The sequence below is a fragment of the Electrona antarctica genome (genome assembly GCF_951216825.1).
Source record: "Electrona antarctica genome assembly, chromosome: 13".
NCBI lineage: Eukaryota > Metazoa > Chordata > Actinopteri > Myctophiformes > Myctophidae > Electrona > Electrona antarctica.
In genome coordinates this window covers 17,594,694-17,617,550 of record NC_136794.1, presented here as the reverse complement: position 1 = coordinate 17,617,550, position 22,857 = coordinate 17,594,694, and the positions used below count along the sequence as shown (strand labels likewise).

Sequence of the window (22,857 nt, the reverse complement as noted above, 5' to 3'; positions counted from 1 at the left end):
TTAATAGCCGAAATAAAATAATCCATGATTTATGCAGCTAAATAAAAATAGCAATAACATAAATACAAATAATTATATACAAATAAATAAAACAATCTTAATGATAAATGATTATTCTTGGTGATCACTGAAGCTGTCAGTGAACTGACGTCAGCTGGAGGCGTTGCCGTGGCGGCGGAGCCAACATGGAGCGCTGCAGAGCAGCAGTTTCACACCCAGCACTGATTCATCATCGTTAGCCGCCTAGCATGCTAGCGCTACAGATACCGGCTAGTCAACAAGGAACTGCCAACAACAAGTAGGACAAGTGTGTGGCGTGACACTTGAACATGGCTGAAGTTGATCAGAACGAAACGGAGCAGGTAACGTTAACTAGAACAAAGGCTGTGTCCACCGTTTTTCTTTTGTCGCCATGTGAACTGATCTTTACTGTAAAGACAATGTCTGTCTCTGTTTAATGAAAAGACATGATGTCTCTTTTACACAGAATGAGAAAAGGATTGAGGAGACGAGGCAGAGATTCAACAATGAGTTATTGCAAGGTAAGGTATTTATTGTGTAACGTTATAAACGGGCATTAACTTCATAATTTGCTACGAAGTGGTTATTAGCATGGTTTGAATCTTCTATATATATATATTTAAAATAAAGGTGCAAAAAAGAAAAGCATGTCATTTGTACAATGTGTACCTCATATAACGGAATGACCCAATTACAACAACGGGTATCTTGCTATTTAGTCAACTACTGTATCTGTCAGTGACCACCATTATGTTTAAAAATAGTTACATTTTCCATGTAAGTTAACAAGGGCTGTTCTCTTAGCAAGCTTTTGTTTATTTTTCAGTAGTTCCATATTTTCTGGCTTGCTGTCATGGTAGGAAAGTAAGGAAACTGACATTTCAACTACTTATGTGACACTTGTATATAACTTGTTCCCCGTTGTCTTCCTGCAGAATCGTCAGATAAATATGACTCCAGAGATGTGGACAGACTACAGAAAGATGATACGCTTGTGGATTGGTACCTGTCATGGAGACAGTATGTCGTTGATGATGCCCTGAAAATGATTGACGAAAGCTTTCAGTGGAGAAAGGAATATAGTGTGAATGGTAGGAAGACTTGTTTGGGCCAGCCACAGTAATACTGTTCTCTACTATAGTGGTTCTCAACCTTTTCAGGCTGTGACTCCACAAAATAATCATACCGGTATTTGAACTGGCGACCTACCCCACCCTGACAAGCCAATCTACAAGCTCACAGCGCCTCGCAAATGGCTATTTGCCCATTAAACTATTTGGCCAATGTTTGACCAGTTTTTATATTATAGTTTGTTGATTACTTTTGATGCAGCAATGGTCTTTTTTTTAGGTATTAAAAAGGTCTTAAAACCCCCCAAAATCATTGAGTGACCCCTTGGAGGTCCTGACTCCTGACCCACAGGTTGAGAACCACTGCTCTACTACAGCTATATCCCAATATTGACATTCTGCGTCTAGATGTGTAGGCACAGATCAGTGGGTGTCTTTGTGCTCCTCTGGGATGTGCAGTGTGCAATTGTGCACAAGGTCTGCATCCAGAAAGAGTCCCATTGTCTATTGACCTCTGTGGACAATTGCCTGTGTCATTGGTTTCTGAAGAACTTCTAGTAGAATTACTGTGTTTTACTAAAGTAATTGCTGGCCCTTTAAACTAGGGAATTCAGTTTGTCTAATAACTTTGTTTTGTTTTTCCTCAAATTAGATGTATTAATGTTATTGGTATATCATTTTCACACTTCACACAATCCACAATGAATACCAGACGACTCGCCCCTTTACCAACTCGCCCCCGCGAAATGTGTTAATATAGTTAACAGTTAATTTAGTATTTCCCTCCCTATCTGAAATTATCTTGTATACAGATTTATTTGATTGTAGAAGTCGATCTTTATACTAAAATTGAGAAAGAATAACATGAGACAGAGACGGTGACTGCTTAATTAAGTTAATTTTGGACCTTCTAGCAGTTAATTTCGTTTTATTAAACACATTTCTTCCATGTAGCCCATGTTTTGTAATGGCATCATCATGCTATTATGCCTGTGGATACTGTATACAGAGTGAACTTAAAAATGATAAATTAATATGATAATACCTTTTATATAATCACCAACATGAATTAGGTTTGTTATTTACAGCTAGGTAGAGTAGTGGGGTGAGATGGAAAAGGGGGACCGTACCTGTTACCTCTACAATACCACTTGTATACACTGTTACTGTATATATTCCTTGTGATCAGGGAGACTTATTTGACAAGTTCTGTTATCTTTTGATAAACATGCAAATATTACAAGTAGATAATATACAGTAGAAAGTTATGTTGGTGTTCATAACTTGTCATAATGGAATTGAGAAGTGTTGAATCAAGACATATGCACTTTCCAACAATACCAGGTTTCCTATCATACAGTATGCCCTAGTCCTAGTGCCATGGTATTCTACACAGAGGTCATAGTTCAATTGTAGCTTTGGATATACAGTATAAGTGATCTATAACGGTGTTTGTGTGTTCTTTGTGCTTTTCAGATTTGAGCGAGGCCAGCATTCCTAAGTGGATGTTTGAGACTGGTGCTGTTTATCTCCATGGCTACGACAAAGAGGGCAACAAGCTCTGTATGTTCTCATATTATTCTGTCTTATCTTATGTTAAGTTTTAAATAAGGACAAATATCTAATTGTGATACAGTATATTTAAAGATAAGTCAAACTTCAATTATTTGAACTATACAGTGGCACAATATTATCTACTATCAGCAGCATAAACTGATATTTAAAGGACCATGTCAGATGGCGTTATTGCTGAAGTGTGTGAAGTCACACAACACATCGGGTTCAACATCATTGAACCATGATCTGGCAGTAGCCGGCAACAACCAATGAGACAAATGCGTTGCTGTGCGTTGACACACATTGGCTGTAGTTTTCTTTCAGTGAGCCAACGGTTCAAAGACTAAACTAACAAGCACATGTGCTTGTATTTCAATGAATGTTTTTGATGAATGGCCTAAATACTTTTAGAGTTTAACCCCCATCTGAAGAGCTGATGTGAGAAGTCTAATAAAGAATAGCAGTCTAATATATAAGTATCCCAAATTAATGAGAAGCAGTTGAACATTCTAATAAATAAGTATCCCAAATTAATGAGAAGCAGTTGAGCAGTTTGTTGAGCAGCTCTAGATGTAGCCTCACAGCGTGTCACAGGTTGGATTCCAGAGCCCGACGAGTCGATGACCATTGCTGCGTGTCACTCCCTGTCTCACTCCCTGTTTCATGTCACTCACCACTACTACTGTCCAAATAAAGGCAGAAAAGGCACCCAAAAACGTATTTAAAGAAGTTATTAGAGAAAGTTAAAGGTGGGTGTTACATTTTATTCATTCATTTGCTGCTTTCTTTCGTTTTAGCTATTTTTAACAGCTTTTTTCTTAGAAACAATTAGGACGATTTCATTATTGTTATTTACTATATTCCTACTAGACCCCAGGAAATTACATCTGGCCACAGTAGTTTTCCGTGTCTGAACGAACAACTGGAAACTTGGGGGCTGCAACCTCCTTCACATTCAATAGACCCCGCAATCTTTTATAGCCAGATGTAATTTCCTGGGGTCTAGTAGGACTATAGTAAATAAAAATAAAAAATCGCCATAAAATCTTGTTAAAACAAAAGAAAGCAGCAAATTAAATGAAATTGAATTAAAATATAATAAAAATAACACTCGCCTCTTACTTTCTCTAATAACAACCTAAAACATGAACCTTGGAAAACTAAAGTTGTCCTTTAAAGAAAAAAGAAAACGTAGGCTACAAAAAACGCCTGTCTGCTTGATTGATTGAATACTTTATTGTCAGAAATGTAAACAGTACAGAGTATAGTCAAACACCAAAAGGATATCCTTGCGGTCTTGTGTGCATGAATTTGTCATTTATTGATGCAATTCATATCTTAATTCTATTCATATACAGTAGATGTAATGCAATGTTTACATATTTGTCAAGGTGCGCCATCACAATGTTTTATAGTGTGCATGCATATTGCATAATGTTTTTTTGCATGTACAGTATGTTTCCATGTTGCGTGCATGCATTCCTCTGTCCTCACTTCTTTAAATAGCACTAGTCAAATGAACTACACATCCGCAAAACCGGCACTTTGTCGGCACTGCCCACAGCCTCGGACGATAAAGGAAAATAATGGAAATGGATGCATCTGGCGGATTGGCTTGCATTTCAGATGTGTTATCTGACGCAGTTGTCTGACTGTAGTTTATAGATTATCTCTCTTCCCCATGCAATACTGTCATAGGACAAAGCATAATTGAGGCTTGGATCTTTTTTATGTCAAATGCACACAACCTTACTTCACATCAACTCGAGAGAACATACACTATACACATCACACTCATGGTGTTGCACCAAACTATACTGTATAGCAAAAATAATTGCCAAATGAACAACACTACACATACCAAAAGTTCCACAACATAATCCTCAAACCCATTCCCATAGTTAAATAACATAAGCAACACAAACACCCTTCCTGATGCCCAAGTGCATCATGGGAGATCAATATGGAGATCTTCAGTGGCACGCCCCCAGCGTGCCAGATTGAAAATGCCGTACTGTGTGTGTTTCAGCCAGTAGTTGAACTATTATTATGATCCAGTAGTACAAGTTGCCTGAAATTACATTAACAGATTTATCATTGAGAAATATAGTATAGGCCTATGATGCATTGCTGAACTGAAACCAAATTTTGCGGCTAAATATTTATTTCAAAGTATAGCTGCCCCACTGTTGTCCCATATAACCTGAAATCGCCCCTACTACTGAGAGGGTCTACTTTGCAGTTGTTCATATTGTGATTCTGTTAAATCAACCCTAGCTTTAAGTCTGCAAAATGTAATAGCATAACCCAAATATTGTCTTTTAACTCATAATCTGCTAGTTTTCCCATAAATTATTTAAACGTGATGTTGTTTCCCATTGTCAATAAATATGTATTCTATTTTGTGTTTATTGGATTTAGTCTGGTTCAGAGTGAAGCTACACATCAAAGATGCCAAAACGGTCATGGACAAGAAGAAGTACATTGCTTTCTGGCTTGAGCATTATGCAAAAAGAGAACCAGGGATGCCACTCACCATTGTGTTCGACATGACAGAATCTGGCCTCAGTAATATTGTAAGTCCACAATCATAACTACACATTTATTTTTATTTTCAGTTTAGCAACACATTTGTTTTTATATTCTAATTTGCTTTGCACTGATCATGCATACTGTATATATTTATTTGTATTAGATTATAGGACCTAGAGTAGGACAGTATTACATGATTCACGCATCCCTTAAAAAAAAGGTAGATTGCTATGGGTGTTATTGAAGCCCCAGCTCATCATATTTCTTGCTGTTTGAGCCACCACAGTGGTAGAGGGATTGATGCTCCTCATGGTTTAACACTTGGGAGATTAAAGTGACCTTTAAATCCGATTGGTCAATCCAAGTGGACTGCTTAATCCTTACATTGGAGCGCTCTGCCAGGGAGCTCATTTCACAGGCCAAACTCTCCTGGAGAGATGTCTTAATTAGTCACATGTACTCGCGCATACACATTAAGGAGAATAAATAACACAGACACCCAAATATGAAATTAGTGGATTAGAAGACCATTTTGGAAACCGGTCTTATTGAAGTTTGTTGAACCACAGTGCGAGCTGGAGAAGGCATAGCCAGTGTGATCTCATTAAGGCTTGTTGAGTGAGCCTGCTGCATAGCAATGAGGCTTGCAGCCCACAGAGCTGAGCCAGACTATAGGGCCTGCTTCCAGTGATTTTATCTGAATTGTTTTATTCTAAAGAACACATTTTTAAGGTTTACAAGAATCATTCGCCTGAATTTTGAGCTCTTTTATATGTAATTTGTAGCTTGTGTTGTATTGGCTAATTATGATTACAATTATTTTTGTTAGCCAAAAGGCAGATAAAACTTGTCTTCTTAAATTTGGTTGTATGCATTTATTGTAGTTTCACAACCTGTTTTTATATGGAGATTGATTGAGAGTATCTCCTTGAAGAGATAAAGGTTCTTGAAGTGAGGTTGTTCAAAGGTAAACAACACCAGGTTATGCAATTATGTGTTCTGTGTAACTGCAGAGTGTATTAAAATGACTGACCTTCAGTCACACAGAGACAAGTAGATCAAGAGTTGCATAGCATTTAACCTACATAACTAGTGGTGCTTTTCCAATGCATGTTACTGGATGGACTTAGTCAAAACAACTTGTGGATACTATCTGGTAACCGAAACGTTTTGGTTATCACCTCCAGCAAGGTTCCAAGTGATCTGAGGTGATGCCAAAAGCGCACATGAAAATTCTGCAAACTACTGATTGGCCAAAGAATAACTAGCGTCATTGCTTCACAACAGACTACCTGTATCTATATGGAAGCTGAATGCAGAATACAGCATACTGAATACTGTTAACACACTTTTAAACTATGTGTTGTGAAATGAATCAATCTTGAGCAAATGGTGCTATGCTACCCAGAGGAACATCACTATGATGACCAGCCACATTGAGGATACTATCTGCAGTGGAAAACGAAGTACATGGAAAAATTAGTACCCGGTGCTAAAAGTGAGTCGAGTTGACTTGAGCCGGTACCATGCAGAGGAAAAGCCCCATATGTTGTATGAAGAAGCTAGTGTTTGAAAATCAAAGCAACCGAGTTCTCTATGTATACACTTGTGACAAAGTTTTCAGTTCGCTGTGAACTGGGTCATTGCTCATCTAGATGCATTAATACCTCAGGCTGCCCAAACAGATTCTCTGTTGAAAGTTCATAAGAAATCTCGTAGTCAAAGCCCTCCACTGTATTCTGTTCTGTAAGTCACTCTCTTTGACTTTGTATTTTCAGGACATGGATTTTGTGAGGTACATCATTAACTGCTTCAAAATATATTACCCCAAGTTTCTGTGTAAGTACTGGGGAAAAGAACACAGACACAATACTGTACGTGTTGTCATCCAGATGTCCATTGGTTTACTTTACTTATTCACAAGTATGTTTCATATGCAGACCTGGGTGGGTGGTATTTCATTTCTGATGTAGTCAAATGTTTTGTCTTACCATTTCAGCCAAAATGATCATTGTGGACATGCCTTGGATCATGAATGGTGAGATCTGCTTCTGCCTATGCACACAAACCACCATGTATTATACACATTGATCATATGTAATAAAATCACACCAGTGTGAAGTGAGGGGCGCTCTTATCATCATACATAATCTCATTTTGGCCAATCACAATTTGCATCCACTTTTCCATCTTCACTTTTCTGCCCTCACTTTTATCTTCAATGTGTACTTTGCTCAGCCAGTCAAATCATCGCTATGAGGTGATCAGCCAATCACAAGCCAATGTTTGTGTTTACACAAACCCAGAAAGCCGGGAATAGGAGGGACTAGCGCCCCTCAATTAATGTATCAGTGTGTCTATATCTGTCTAATCTAACTGTACTGACATACTTTTGCAGCTGCATGGAGGATTGTGAAGACTTGGTTAGGTCCCGACGCCATCAGCAAGCTGAAGTTTGCATCCAAAACTGAGGTTCATTCATTCATTGACCCTGAATACCTGCCACCTCACATGGGTGGAACGGTAGGTCATTCAAACTCTCAATAGGTGCTAATGATATGTGCTACTTTCCAAATTGGTCTACTTTTCCTATTTTATTATTGAGTCTTTATTCGTGTTTGTCACCTTTCAGAAAACAAAAATAATCACCCTTATGAGAATTTGTGATGACCATGGCACTCATTCATAAATAGACTTATAGAGACATAACTTATTTGGTTACATTGTAGGACTCCTTCAAATACAGCTATCCTCCCCTTCCCGATGACGACTTCCAAACGCCTATCTGCGAGAACGGACCCATTGTTAGTGAAGATGAAACAGAGAGTAAAGACGGGGAATCTGAGGTGAAAGATGCTCTGGAGTCCAGCTTCAACTCTGAGGTTGCTGTAAAGCCCAAAAAGGTACTAAATCCTCCTTTGAAGTTTATTTCAATACCCCTCAGTGTTTGGGAAAGCTATGAAGGACAAGGTATAATGAGCATTTCGTCGCTGACGGGCAGAAACCTTGTATCTCTACAGTATTTGAAGTTTCAACATGTTTCTTTTGTCATTTTAATGCCCTACTTTTGTACAAGCGTGTCAAACAAAAGTGTGAAAATAGCATCACAACGCGTTGCAACCTGCAAGGCATTGTGTGTTTGTAGTAGTAGTTAAATGTGTGTTTGTTTTATAAATTGTTTTAGCAATAGAGTCCATCTCTGATATTCCCTGTTTTTTAAATTCGGGGGACCATGAAAAAACAAATTAACTTGTTCTCATTCTAGACGTGTTATTTAGATTTACGGTCAACAGAAATTCTGCTTTACTTAAACATTGCGCCTCACGTGTAGTATCTATTTCTTTCAGTTGGGTCTGTGATTACAGCATGTAATCAGGCCCGTCCGCTGAGACAAGTGTGAATTAAGTGGCAGTAATTCCCTGATTTGGCGGCTGTTAAGCTCCTGCTCATTGTCTCTGTCAAGGTGACTCCTAAAGTCTTCGGCTGCGGTTTAATCTTACAGACAATAGCGATGCATCTTAGTCACCCTCGCCTCAGTGTATTGCTTCTCTTCATGTTCTAATCTCCTATTAGTGTACGAAGAATGTTTCAAGGCTGTTAGCCACACCACTCCCTGCTGTAGCTGGATTCAAACACCACACACAATTGACCATATTCACATCATATTTCGGACTAACGGCTTATACATGTAGCTCTTTTCGACTCTAAAGGATAAGCCAGAGCCTTCCATAACCTGAAACTTTCCAGAAACTGTGATGTTTTTTTGTTAATTTATGGTACGTCATGAAAACAAAACTTGTTAAAAAAAAGCTTTGGTAACACTTGCTATGCATCCCATGTTTATAACGCATTATGAACACATTTTACAAGTATACGTTCTGAGTTGGGGTTTTTTGTAGCACCTCCTGAGGACTCAAATTAGGTTATGAGAACCTAATCTGAAACTGAGTCGTAGTGTATGGAAACAAATCCAGATCCTGTGAAATGCCTTTCACGGGTTTGCTTAGTTCTTGTAGTTGAAAAGAGCCATTAGTCTTCCACCTCATTGGAGGCTAGAGTGATACAGTTCATCAGATGCTCATGGGCTGGCTGGCTGGCTGGCTGGCAGCCCCCCATGCGGAACTCTGTGATGTCCCACAGCTTTCAGCTTGAACACACGTGCCATCAACCTCACCCTGATGTCGCCAAGGTGCACCCTAGCTGCATAGACTGTACCCCCCCAACACACACATTCACTCTACAGGGTTATTCAGCTTCAACTTCATAATCTATTTAGCTTAATATCTAGATAACGAGCCCGCATGCAAGCCGACCGTGCATGGGAATAGATTGAGGGTATTAGGATGTAATCTCTGGAGATACCTAGGGGGGAAGAGATTTTGATACATTGAAGACTAAGACCAAGTGCCCCCATGTTACACATCTGGGGCCATATTCATATCAAATATTTTATACTACCACTAAAAGTTCCCATAAATCGCACAAAACCATTCTAGCTACACATACGTGTTTAAGATAGATAGATTGATAAGAATAGAAAAATTAAGTAGAATTAGATTTTGACTTAACCCTTCTTCACTTGGTTATACTGTCTGTAGCATTATGCATCTGCATTATGGGCCATAATGCTACAGTATTAATCTACATAATTAAATTAATCAGACATAATTTATGGCCGATTAATTTAACATTTGACCGTAGTATTAGAATCTTACCGGTCATGATGGACGGCCAATAAAATGCCTAGTGGAAATTGGAAACTCTGAGTGTATATATGGATTGTATCATTGTATCATCAACAACAGTGAGTAGTGTGAGCAAATACTGTATACAATCTATCAATAATGAACCATTTGCAGCAATTATTCTGGTAACATTCATCTGTTCTTTTGTGTACATCCTAGTTTTCTGTTAAAACATATTCACAGAGCTGCTGAGACCAACATTTACTGAGGAACGAGGAAACATTTTAACCCAAGGGAAAGGTTGAACATGTTGCCATGGATGACGTCATGTTTCACGAACTCACTTACTATGCACAATAGGGTTTTGTTGGTGGTGTTTGTGATTTGTTCTTGGTTATTTAACAATCCTCAGCCTTGAGTCTCTTGACTTATGCATACGGTAACTTCTCGCTGACTTACTTTAGGAGGTGTTTTTTTGTTTATACGCTTTTTATGTCCACACTTTTAGAACTGCCAACCTTGGTATGTGCTACAAAGTGCTCCCCTTCTCACCGCCGCACCTCACATTTCACTGCTCTCGACGGCAGGTGTTTTCTGGCAGACACTCTGCTCTCGCCACCTCAAGTTTGTGTTTATTTTGACAGCAAATTTCGATTTTTGTTTTGTCATTGTCTTTTTTTAGTTTTAGTCATATTTTAGTCATCTGAAATGTTTTAGTGTTAGTCTAGTTTTAGTTGACTAAATATAAGATTTTATTCGAGTAAATCTACAGTTGATTTTGTCAACTAAAATGCATTTTGTCCTTGATGGCGTCGTAATGGCAGATTTTACACTTTGGTTGCATTCTGAAAATAGCCGATCTTTGTGAGCTTGTAGATCGGCTATTTTCAGAATGCAACCTAGCATAATACTGGATCTCTACTCCACTAGTCCCTCCCTAACATTTTTTTTGTTAAGTTTAGTTTTTTGGCCTTTCTGCCTTTTTATTGATAGATACAATAAAGTGGAGATTGACAGGAAAGAGACAGAGAAGGGGAGAGACATGCAGCAAAGGTCGTCATGAACGGGACTCGAACCCACAACGCGCTGTCAGGCCTATATGTGGCATGCGCCTGGACCACTAAGCCAGCGGGCGCCCCAACATTTTAGTCTAGTTTTTATTTGTTTCATCAGTAAAAAAGGGTAGTTGACAAACATTTTTTGTCATACCGGTAGTTGTAGTCGACGAAATCAACACTTAAGTAGAAAATAGTTCAACTTCTTTTGGGACTGGGGCTAAAAAGCTCAACAAACAGAGGCAGTTTGCATGATGTACAGGATGTTTGTAACTAACCCTAACCCTAACCCTAAACATTGGACATGATATCCAAAGTGCTCCACCATAAAAAAATCACACCCGTGTGAACTGAGTGGTGTAAGGTTTTATATAGCATGATCAGCTGTGGTCTGACGTAATGTCTGACGTAATGAAATCACACAAAATATGTTAAGTAAAAAAAGCTATCATTTTTGATAAATGTATGTATCACACCCGGATGTGATTTCACAACTGGCTTTTTTTGCGCAGAGAAAATGACCACGGTTGCTACGGTCATCCAGTTCACCCGGGTGTGATTTAATTACGTCAGAAATTATTTTGAACATAGCAACCATGCTCATTTTTTTCTGCACACAAAAGCCAGTTGTAGGAGTGGTTTACACCACTCAACAATAAAATAAACGTGTGGACACCGTTCAAAGTGGTCCACCATAAAAAATAATCACACCCGTTTGAAGTGAGTGGTGCAACTCCGTGTGGGGGTCCCGGGGGGTCCCTGGAAGTTCCAGACCCACAGGACCACGGCCAGGGCGCAGGAGCGGCCAGAGCCGCCCCGCGTCCGAAACTGTAGAGAAAATAGAGAGTTACCATGTGGGGCGTCCCCGGGGTGGTTCCCTTTACATCCAGACCCCCAGGAACTCGCCCAGGGGTCCGAGTAGATTCCGGCGAGCCGCCCCACGTCCGAAACGGTTGAGAAATTACAGAGTTACCGTGTGGGGGTCCCTTTACTGTACTGTCACTGTACTGTACTGGCACACCCGAAAGCATCATATATACAGTTAATATGTGTTTGTGTATGTGTGTTAGGTTGCACACAGGTGGTGAAAAACAACCATGCTGTTTTCGTGCTCAGACGCACCCAGCCAGCTACCCAGCCAGCCACACACAGCTCCGTAAGGGAGTGGTTGCACTACTCAAAAACATGTGGACATCGTTTACCTGTTAAACTTGGACATTATCAACATTTACTCTTATCAACTACAAGACTTATCAGCCTTGTAGTTAGTGTCCATCCACGACGGGAGTAGTAGAGTGGTGAAATAGGCTGTCACGTTACAACGTTGTAGTAGTCGCTGTACTGTTGGGAGCCAAATAACTATTAAGCTATTTGAGTAGCCAACTTCCCCAGTCCCCAGGAGACCCCTCTGGCAGCGCTGCGTCACCCAGAGCTGCTCCCATGAGCCTCCTAAGCAATAGCACACAAACACAAAAGCTCTCTTTGTCAGTGAAAACAACATTAGTCACGCACAAGAGATTTAGATTTACAAAATGGCAATATGCAAATCAGTGGTTTTTGAGCCTAAACAATTATCCACAGATCTATCATTTGGAGAATCACATCACAATAGCACCTAGAGCTTTAAGGCCAGTAGGTCAACGTGCCATACATAACCACGGGGTGAGATAGGAGGTCATACAGTACAAAGAGTGGTTACTATAGTGGTATTCCAGGGGGCACGGTGGCGCAGTCTCTAGCGCTGTCGCCTCACAGCTAGAAGGTCCTGGGTTAGATTCCCGCTGGGGGCGCTGTGGGCGCCGGGGGGGGGGGGGGGGGGGGGGGGGGCGTGTTCTCTCCCCGCGTCATCAGTGCCCATACCCTAGGTGGGGTTCGCAAAACGGTCTTTCTGTGTGGAGTTTGCATGTTCTCCCCGTGTCCCCTAGGGCCTAGGGTAGGTACCCTCACAAAAACATGCACTAAGCCTGGTCTCTAAAACTGCCTCCCTCTGGCCAGCCGGGGCCTGATGGAGGGGAAAGGATGCATTAGGTCAGGGCGTTGCTCTCCCCAGGTTGGCAGAGGGAGTGTAGCGCCCAGGATTACACTAGGCAATCCCTCTGACACTGGGTGAAAAAAAGTCTTACAAAAATCGTGGGATAAAAATGTAATTTATGAGGTATGAACTGAAGCCTATTGATGTTGTAAAACAAGCACACGTAATGTGTGAAGTTTGGGTGGCTGTCTGTCTAGATTAGAACACGTGGTTTTCAACCCTTTTCATAACAAGGTCCATTTGGCATTTGAGCCACTAAGCTCCTAGCGCCGGCAAACGTTTTTAACTCATATCTTTGCTTCTGGGCGTCCCTCCCAGGAACAAAATATTTTCAGATGGGGGTCCGCGGCCAAATACAGATCATTTTGGGGTCCTTGACATGAAAAAGGTTGAGCACCACTGCCTATTTTTTTTTTTAGAATCTGCCTCAGGTCTAAATGGGTTAGGTAATGCAGATGTTTTAGCAATGTAACTCTTGAGAGCATAAAACGAAACCGAATGGACCTGTAAGGGTCCATTTGGTTTCATTTTACACTCTCAAGAGTTAAAGATCTATATAAGGGTCCATTTGGTTACCAACTCTCCCATCATTTAGCTGGGGACCACCTGGAACCCCCTCAAGGACCACTGGTGGTCCCCGGACCACTGGTGGTCCCCCGACCACTGGTTGAGAACCACTGGTCTAGAAAGTGAAATCCTGTTTGATTTGTGAGGTACACCCTTAGGACGCAGGAAGAGGTTTTTAAGCCAGGTGGATGGCGTCTGTGCAAAACAACAGCTATATCTGGAGGAGTGAACTGCATCTGGCGTGTTTGATCAGAACGCTGCTCAGCTCGTAGGTCTCTTACCACTACTGTGAAAAGACTGGGGGGCATGATGTTGACGCTAGTGAGAGTGCTGGTGGTCCACAGTGACTTCAAACCACTCTAAACGTATTCCATGGCCGTGCCCTCAACTCTTCACTCATCCGTTGGTCAATATAAACACACCCCACCCCTTCTACTCCACCCACTCTCCCACCTGAATACCTCAGGGTACCTCCAGCACTATGTTGATAACTGATCACGCCGGGAACCTTCAAGCTAATTGCTTTTCTCTCTGTTTTGAAACAAGGGCTGGTGGTGGTAAAGCAATGTAGGATCACTCCCACACAAGGAGCTCAGAGTCCTGGAGATTTCTGCAGACTGGAAACGCAGGTGTACCTGTGTCTGGTTTATGTATGTTTGTTTTGTTATCTTTTTAGTATGTGTGCCTCACTGTTAACTGTCATCATCACTATGGATTTTAAAGGCCAAGTCATTTTTATGTCAGGATGTTTGACTATTATGGAAGGATTACTATTATTATTAGTATTAAGCTGACATCTATTACTGTTTGTTTGCAATGTAATACATTTCATGTAAAGTAATGAGAGAAGTCATTTGTTCCGGCAAATTCACAATGTTTTTCAGTGATTTTTAAGCCCTAGGTGAAAATGTCTTGATAAATGGTACCATAATGTATTAACAACCCTGCTCTAAATTCCTTTAATACTTTAATTTTTGCCAACTTTATTCATCTTTGTGATTTTTGTTTAGTTTGTACTAATGAGTAATGACTACCATTGGGGAAATAGTTCCCTGAATCTTACCTCTGTGCCTATGAGACTCTAGTCTAAAGGTTGTTGAACACCAGCAAGACATTTCTTTGTGCCTTAGTATAATGTTATTAAGACAATGTTTTTTTGTATTCTTTTTTTTACACTGTTGATTATCAACACTCCACCTTGTCATGAAACACTTTGTGTGATGAATTGTAATATTGTAATATTTATTGTCTTATCATTTCATTTCTTACACAACGTGTGTGTATAATCTATGTTGAATGTATCTCTTGTTATGAAGAAGTGGAAGAATGCTTTGTTAACAAATTGATTTTAATGGTTCATTGATTTCTCGAAATGAAGTAACACTGTTTAGGTTGTTATTAATCTATGATGGATTTGGTTTATGGACATGCCAATAGTGTTAAATTGCCAAATTATGTTCCTACTGCAGTGCTGTAATTTTATATGAAGGATTTAGATTTGTTTATTTTCAACTTTTTAATTCAATTTCAATAACTAAGTCACTTTATTTCCTGTTTGGACAACTGACTGTATTAACATGTCCTGTATTAACTGTATTAACCCCTGTCAATGCTAAATAAATAAATATAGACATTTCAGAAGAATCTAACTGTCTTTGATGTGTTTATTGTGGCTGCAGGGTGGTCATCAGCTGCTGCATTGACACAAGGGTTGCGTTTGTTGCTTATCGCAGCAGAAGACACTTCCTCATCATGGGGCAGAGTCAATGCACTTTCCAATCTGTTTCACACAATCTGTGGTCCAAACAATACTGTGTGTGTGTGTGTGTGTGTTTGTGATGATCTCTTATTTCCCACCCTTTTTTAATGCAAATTATGCACATCCGGTCTTCTGGACTTCTGGTTCAGACTTGTGACCTGTGTGTGTGGTCAACTTGTCTTTTAGAGGAAAGTTTAATTTTAGTTTTGACTGTGAACTGAAAGTGCTGATGTGATGCATCAATGATTTTGGACTGGTTGAACTAGTTGCTGTCAGAGGAGCTTGTGGTGTCAGAGATCATGTGTTTTATGGGTTATTTTGGTTCTGTGTTCGCAAATGGACATACTGTTTGTGCTGGAGGCTACTTGGACTAAGGGGTCAGGAGGTTATCATGGGGTTTTCTTAGTTAAAGTAAATTACCTTTCACATAGATGCAAGGTGACAGACGTTGATAACAGATAATACTTTTATTACACTATCTTATATGGGACCATTTATTAATCATTACACAAGACGTCAAGGCTTTCATTAATTGATAGCTTTCTCTAGCCGGAGGTCAAAGAGCCAATGATACGTTTTCAGAGAAAGTGCCGAAAAATGTGTCCTGGCAATCTTTCTAATTAAGTGGTCTTTATTGTTTCAGGTGAACTTTCTGGAAGACAGTATAAGGTCGGAGGACAGTGACAAAGTAGATTTGGCCAGTCGGACCAAAGGAGCCAGGAAGCCACTGACCACCTTCAAAGGCCCTTTGCTAGATGTCAGGTACTCGCCGCGGTTTCACCCCTTCTTCATCTCTTATTTAGCTTCTATCTTTTCTCCATCAACATTTAAGCCAAGCAACTAGAAGCCCTTTCTGTTCACAAATCCAGGGCAAAAAAAAAGAAAATTGTAGAAAATTGATTTGTTCGCTCATGGGCTAAACCTAGGTATCGACGTGTTTTGTGTTGTTACAGTCCAATTGATCTTGTTGTATGAGAGTAGAAATTAAGGATGCCCCCATTGATATTTCTTTGGGTAGAAATGAGTTGTTGTAGCTAATTATTACTGAGCGGTGTTAATCAATGAGTGACACTGACACTGATGAATGACTATAAGCACTCGCAAGTTTAACCGCTTATATTTATGTCCAGATGAGACAACGGTGGAATGGAAAGCATACCGATCACAAGATTGTTTACTCTGTTAATGACAGTTTATTTTATTATATTTGACAGTGACTTATGTCGGATAGGTCCTTTCACCAATCCAAGCAAGTTTGAGCATGGAAGCTGGCTATGTCGAGATTTAGGTAGTTGCTGAGTTTCATTGGGTTTCAGGTAAATCCTCAACAGAATCAAAATAGTATCCAGTAAATCTTTCTTGAAATGTGGTGCAGACAACCATGGAAAACACTTTGAAAAAAGAAAACCAAGACCATTTCATGAATGTATTCTTTCAGCATAGGTAACAAAACCGACAAGTATCAACTCTTCAAGGTCTAAACAGCTAGCAATTAGATCGTGATGGTATTCCACCTATCACATAAGGCCTTGAACATAACCAATTGCGGAGTGGTCACTAAAACAATGATCATAGATAGGCTCCATACATGGATACATGCCAAATCAATGTGAATCCACAATAAGGCATGGTAACAATAAGTGATTTCAATATTATACGCATTAAAAATATATAAAAATCCTGAAAGGGCCCCATATTATATAATCAGATCACTCCTCCTTTTCACAATGTATGCCCCTCGAGTTATGTTTTTTTTTCTTTATTTCTTTTTTTTTTACAGAGTAAAGTCTTTGATCTTAGATCTTTAGATTTTTGATAGCCCCAGGCTATGAGTTGGAGTGATAAACAGATTTATATTAGCCTTAAATGCAATTACGTTTGGGGGAGCTGTGTTTTAACCCCGATGCGAGACCAGGAGGGTTCAGCAGGTGGGGGAGGGGGAAGAGGGAGGCTTTGATGTGCAGAATGTGTTTGTTAAAGGTTTCCGGAGCCCAGAGAGACATTCTGAGCTCAAGGGAATGAATGCCAGTCTCCACAACCACTCTGCTTGGCAAAAGAAATGATAGGACATGAAAAGGAAGAGGGGACTTGTCCTTAATCAGCCCTATTTTATATTTGGTCATACGATGCTGTTCCCTTGTGAAAATAGCCAAAATACAAGCTCCCGTCATTTTGCAATGTGACATATTGTAAGATCGGCTGTTTTTGCAATTAAGATATTTGAACATTTGTATGTTGCCTAAAGCTCATACAAAATGATTTTCCAAATGAATCGCATTGTTGTCTTGAACCCATGGTCTGACTGCGGCCCAGTCTGCACCAAGGAGAGAGTTTGCAAATACTTGACAGAAATAAATCAATTTTGGATATGTGAAAATGAAACCTAATTCGATAAGAAGTGGTCTGCTTAGCGTGAAGTAGTCAGGTTACACATGTGTACTCTGAGTCTGAACCTGAGTGATTTGAAGGTTTTGGGACTCGGGTTATTTGAGCGAGAGAGGGATTGGCTTAGGTAGGGTGGTAAGTTGATGAAAGAGTGCCTTGTGGCTAGTTTTTAGGCTGTGGATTTGCCTGTGCTCCAGATTTCACAGCTTTGAAGCGTGATCACAGCTGATTTCAGCATGAATTTGGGAGTAATGGGCTGTAATTCCTTGTATTCCCCTGTAAACGGGCTAAGACATGGCTGTGTCCAACCACCCAGAGGCCTGACAGCTCCATATGTGCCAGGAAGAAATGCAGCAACATCAGAGACTGGGGGAAGGTATCGAAGAAATGTAGTTGGCAACCATATGCAACTCTGTCGATCCCTTTTGGAACATACCCTAATTAACATTACAGTATGTGATTCCTGTAGTTTATGTTAATTAAAATGAGTCCATATTTTAGTTGATGTTGACAAACTGGCAACAGAAAGTCTTGGTGTTATAGTATACTTCTTGCAGTTCTTGGGTAGGCAGTGGCACTCTATTCACAGTGGCAGTTGTTAGAGGCATGATTTCATAAAGCAGATGGTTTAGTTGATATCTAATGGGAAATGCTACCAGTCCCCAGATAACCATACCACACAGATTGCCAGACCTTCATCCAAGCACAGGAAGCTTACAAGTCAGATAGAAATTGCAAAGATACTACAAAGAGGAACAACAAATCACGTTGTAAAGCAAATTGAAGGTATTGTCTGAATATAGTAGTTATATTGGCTTTCCAGTATGCCCAAATAGACACTTGGGCCAAATGGCATAAAATGTATTTTTTTCCCTCCAGACTTGAGCCTCTGCCATCCACTCAGACAGCAGAATAACGTGGCTCTTATTCAAAAATACTGTTATGTGTTTTGTTTTGTCTCGCTCCTTCCAGCCCTGCAGAGGAGCTCAGCTTTGGTTTTAAAGAGACGGAGAAGAAATGCCTCATTATCCTGGACAATGTGACCAAAAATCAAGTGGCCTTCAAGGTATCTCAGTGTGTGTGTGTAATGCGTAGATAATTGCGTACATAATTATGCGTGTGCGCCTGTGCGGGAGGGAGCAAGCAAGCCTGTATTAATTATAAACATTGATGCATTTGTGCACATTTGCATGATTACATGCCGTCATCTGGTGGCTAAACTCGGCAGTGGTGCCAGATTCCAGCTATAAACTACAAAACTTGGACAGCTGTGAACTCTTTGGTTGAACCGGAAGTAGTTGTGTGATGAGTCTTGGGGCAGTATTATGCGTGTCATAAGTACCAGGTCTTATTACTTAACTTAAGACCTGGAGGCGTGATCAATGCCATTTGGCTATTCTGAGTGGCCAAACAGCATTGACCACGCCTCCAGGTCTTAAGTTAAGTCATAAGACCTGGTACTTAAGACACGCATAATACTGCCCATAGTCTTCTCTCAGTGTAAACAATGGTTTTCTACTGGCGAGGTCAGATTAAAGTATTATTAAGCTCTAAACATCGTCCATTAGCTCAATCTGATCCCTATAAATGCTTTAGATCACATGCGTGTGCGTGCACGTAGAGATTTTGGATATTCAATAACGTCACACCATGGGAGCTACCATGGGAGGCTAGCGACGGATGCTAAAAACGGCTAACATACTGTAAATAAAATACTATTAATTCTGGATTAAGTGACATTAATCAAACACGAGATTTCTAGTTTTTACATAGGCGGTTGCGAGATTTCGTGTGTGGGGAAAATATTGTGTTAAGAAATTGTCGTTGTAATATGTGGTCTCTGTTCAAGCTGCTTGTTGTGTTTCTATAGGTTCGAACCACAGCACCTGAGAAGTACAGAGTCAAGCCCAGTAGCAGCTGCTGTGAACCAGGTGCTTCTGTGGATATCGTGGTATCCTTGCACGGAGGTATGGCACTTATCTTTGCACTCAGCTCACGGCGGATGTTCCTGCTTCTATAGAAAGTCAGAATAATCAAATTGGTCTATTTCTTTTCAAAGTGCCGACAAAGTGCAAGCTTCCTGTCTTGACATACATATTTTAAGAGTGATAAAATAATCATTCTGTCTCCAAAACAAACCTTCAGAAACCCTAAACACAGTCTAAATAAAGAATCTCTCTAACCTGCCTTAATAGTTTCCTATAAAACACCTGACCTCATCAATCTGTTGAAGCCAGTATGACGTGATACCGGATACCGCTAAGGACACCAACCGTGACATAAACTATAGGGGGGCACCCTGGGCAAGACCTACACTGAAAAGACTATCATCGGAAGTTGCGGGATTTTAGCGGAAGTATCTCCCAAGGAAATTACGTTGATGCTTTACAAATCAGTTTACATTCTCCGCGAATGAAACAAGTGTTGTGATTGGTCGGGAAAATATCGTATCCGGGGGAAATACATCTGATGGATGTTCCGGAGGATACGTCCGCCGATAGCTTCTTTGCCTTACGTTGTGACCAGGCTCTTCTTTTCGCAGAAAAGTAAGCCTGGGACCGAGGCTAATAGGGGGGGCAGACATACCATAGGTTATCGTTCTAATGACAGTCGGACCAATAGTATGTCGGAACTAAAGCCTGTACCCAACTATAGAGGGGGGGGGGGGGGGGGGTCTTTTAATGTTGTTAGATTATTATTATTATTGTATATATATTACATGTACTGTTTTATTGCTTTTAATTCTTATCTATTATTTGTTTTTCTTCCTAATAAAGTTGTCCTTTTTCTATGTTCTCTCCCCTGGCCCCCCACACAGTATTGAACCTAAGATTTCTTTGTTTAAGATCCTGAATTTTGCCGAGTATGTCAGCTATGTTTGGGGTTTTTTTTCTCTTTCCGCAAGATTATTCATATACTGTATGTGATGGCTTAATTTTATCATTTTCATCTCATGATGTTGATTTACAGTGAATAATCAAAATCCTATTCAAGATCTATATACACACAGTAGTAGAACAAATGAAAGTAAGTGTAGAGTAGACGCACTGCAATTATTTGTTCCTTTTTGGTCTTGTGCAGGTTTTCAAGCCTCTCTTCAGGACCGCTTTCTGGTCATGGCTGCTGAGATGGACACCACCGCATCACAAGAACTTGCACAGTTCTGGAAAGAAGTTCCAAAAACCAAGATCATGGAACACAGGTACCAGACTGCTGTTTAAATACTTCATAAGAGGTCCTGCCTCACACCAGCTTGTTCATTTCATTTGACATTGGTCTCTTAATACAGATTTTCTCACTTGAGTTGTGGCACCGGGCCTAATGGCTGCTAATCGGCCTGACCTCCTCCTCAGCTCACAAGATTGTGTCTTTCCTGTAGATTACGCTGTCATGTCCTGGAGAGCGTTAAGCCAAATCTGAGCCTTCTAGGCCTAGGGGATAGCCATGTGGATGCAGCGACCAATGGGAATCAGGACCTGGATACAATGGTGAGTTCTGATAGGACTACAGGCTTTCAAACAGCAGCATCAAACGCAATCCATGTTGGTCTTAGTTTTCACATTGGTGTTTGTTAATTGAGAATGCAAACATTGATGAGTGCATGTATTATATTGCTTTATATTTAAAATCATAATATTATTAGCTCTGAATTAAAATATTAGCTCTGAATTAAAATAGTAATAATGACTTACAGTAGATTACCAACCATCCTTTGGTGATAAACCTGACCCATATTTACATACTGGGCCCTGGTTGGTCCCTCACTACTTCGAAGGGAGTAAAATCCAATCGCAACTGAAAACAAATCTGAGTACCTCTGTTAATTTCATCAAAGGGGTGATTTTCAACATTTGCTATTAGGATGGTTATTTTTTTACTCATTTCAGGGACAATTATTCTCGCCAATCAATCAATTCTTCTACAAATTGTAACTAAACAGAGCATACTTTATTTGGTGACTATTTTCTGTACATGCATCCTTCGTTCAACCCAGACAACGGACGATGACATAATTTATACCCCTGTAAGTATAATGAGTAGTTGATCAAATAGATTTCCCGGAGAGTTTGCCTATTGCTCATAAAGCAATTGATGTATTAGTTTGTTAACCTTAGTGTTCTGTCTTGTTCTGGCTAATAGCCCGGTTTATCATTTGTCACACGACGACTGGAAATAGCCGACCTACAAGCTCAGAACACGTCGCAGGTGCGACATGTTGTGAGCTTGCATGTCTGCTATTTTTGGTGTCCGACACCGTAGTGCATTGGAGCATACTGTACATTTGGCTTCACTGGTCCAAAATCTTTCAAAAGATCAAAACATTACATTTTATTACAGCTGATCCCATCTTGTCATTGCAGCTCATGCGACTCATGGCCTGTAACGCCAGGATGGAGAGGAAGTTGGACATGTGTATGTGGGTCCAGAAAGTTCTTGTTGGCCTTGTGATGGTCCTGATGGCATTCAACCTCCTGGGCGTCTATTTCCTGACCACCGGACAGCGGCCCTCATGACCTGCCCTGGGTGCCCTCCACCGCCTGCATCCGTCTGTCAGTACGCAGAGATGCCTAGTGGGTCCATAGTGGACCATCTGAGGGATGGTCCTAACGCTCTCTCTCCTCTGATGAAATCAGAGCACACCTTCCTCCTCTCCGTCCTCAAGGGCTGTTGTCATGGAGAGGAGCCCTGTTCCCTGGTAGCAGTGTAATAGGGACATACTAATGTGTGGCTCTGTCTGTCGGTTGCCTTGTCGAGATTTCTACTCGTCCCTTCTGCGGCACGTGAGAGTTGACAGTTGCAGAGACTTAACCCTGTGAGATGAAATCAGTAAATGTATTTTTATGACTGATCATGGAAATATACCGTATAATTATGTAGAGTCTATTTATTGCAATAAGGCCACGGATATAGAAATTGTAGTTTGTAGCATTTTTGTGATCATTATGTACACTATTTCTTTTACATAATCTACATATCTTTTCTAAAATAAATGGGCACTTTTTTTTTGTTATTTCTATGTTTCGTTTTATCCCAACGTTACTATATTTCAGATGTATCATATATTTACACCATTTACGCTGGGCGGATATGGAAAAGGAATTAGAATACGTACATTTGTGACATTATAAAGAACAAGCTCCACCAAGCAATCTCCAGATACTTAATGGTCTCAGCCACTTAGTAGAAACAGGCC

General features: G+C 40.3%; 1 protein-coding gene across 1 annotated transcript; it reads left to right on the top strand.

Moving 5' to 3' along the window:
• Positions 1-171: 171 nt before the first annotated feature.
• mospd2 (motile sperm domain containing 2) lies at positions 172-22,676 on the top strand. The gene is made up of 15 exons (XM_079518931.1): positions 172-362; positions 488-542; positions 957-1,112; positions 2,568-2,654; positions 5,070-5,224; positions 6,959-7,019; positions 7,180-7,218; positions 7,579-7,703; positions 7,910-8,083; positions 15,922-16,040; positions 18,636-18,729; positions 19,534-19,630; positions 20,745-20,865; positions 21,043-21,151; positions 22,025-22,676. Exons 1-15 carry the CDS (start codon positions 330-332, stop codon positions 22,175-22,177), a joined length of 1,578 nt encoding a protein of 525 aa, XP_079375057.1. The 5' UTR covers positions 172-329; the 3' UTR covers positions 22,178-22,676.
• The last annotated feature ends 181 nt before the right edge of the window (positions 22,677-22,857 follow it).

Excerpts from the sequence above, each read along its gene's own strand:
- mospd2 (XM_079518931.1), top strand. The coding sequence starts at position 330 with ATGGCTGAAGTTGATCAGAACGAAACGGAGCAG. Across the intron at positions 1,113-2,567 it reads AAAGGAATATAGTGTGAATG|ATTTGAGCGAGGCCAGCATT; the intron begins GTAGGAAGACTT and ends TGTGCTTTTCAG. Across the intron at positions 16,041-18,635 it reads GGCCCTTTGCTAGATGTCAG|CCCTGCAGAGGAGCTCAGCT; the intron begins GTACTCGCCGCG and ends CGCTCCTTCCAG.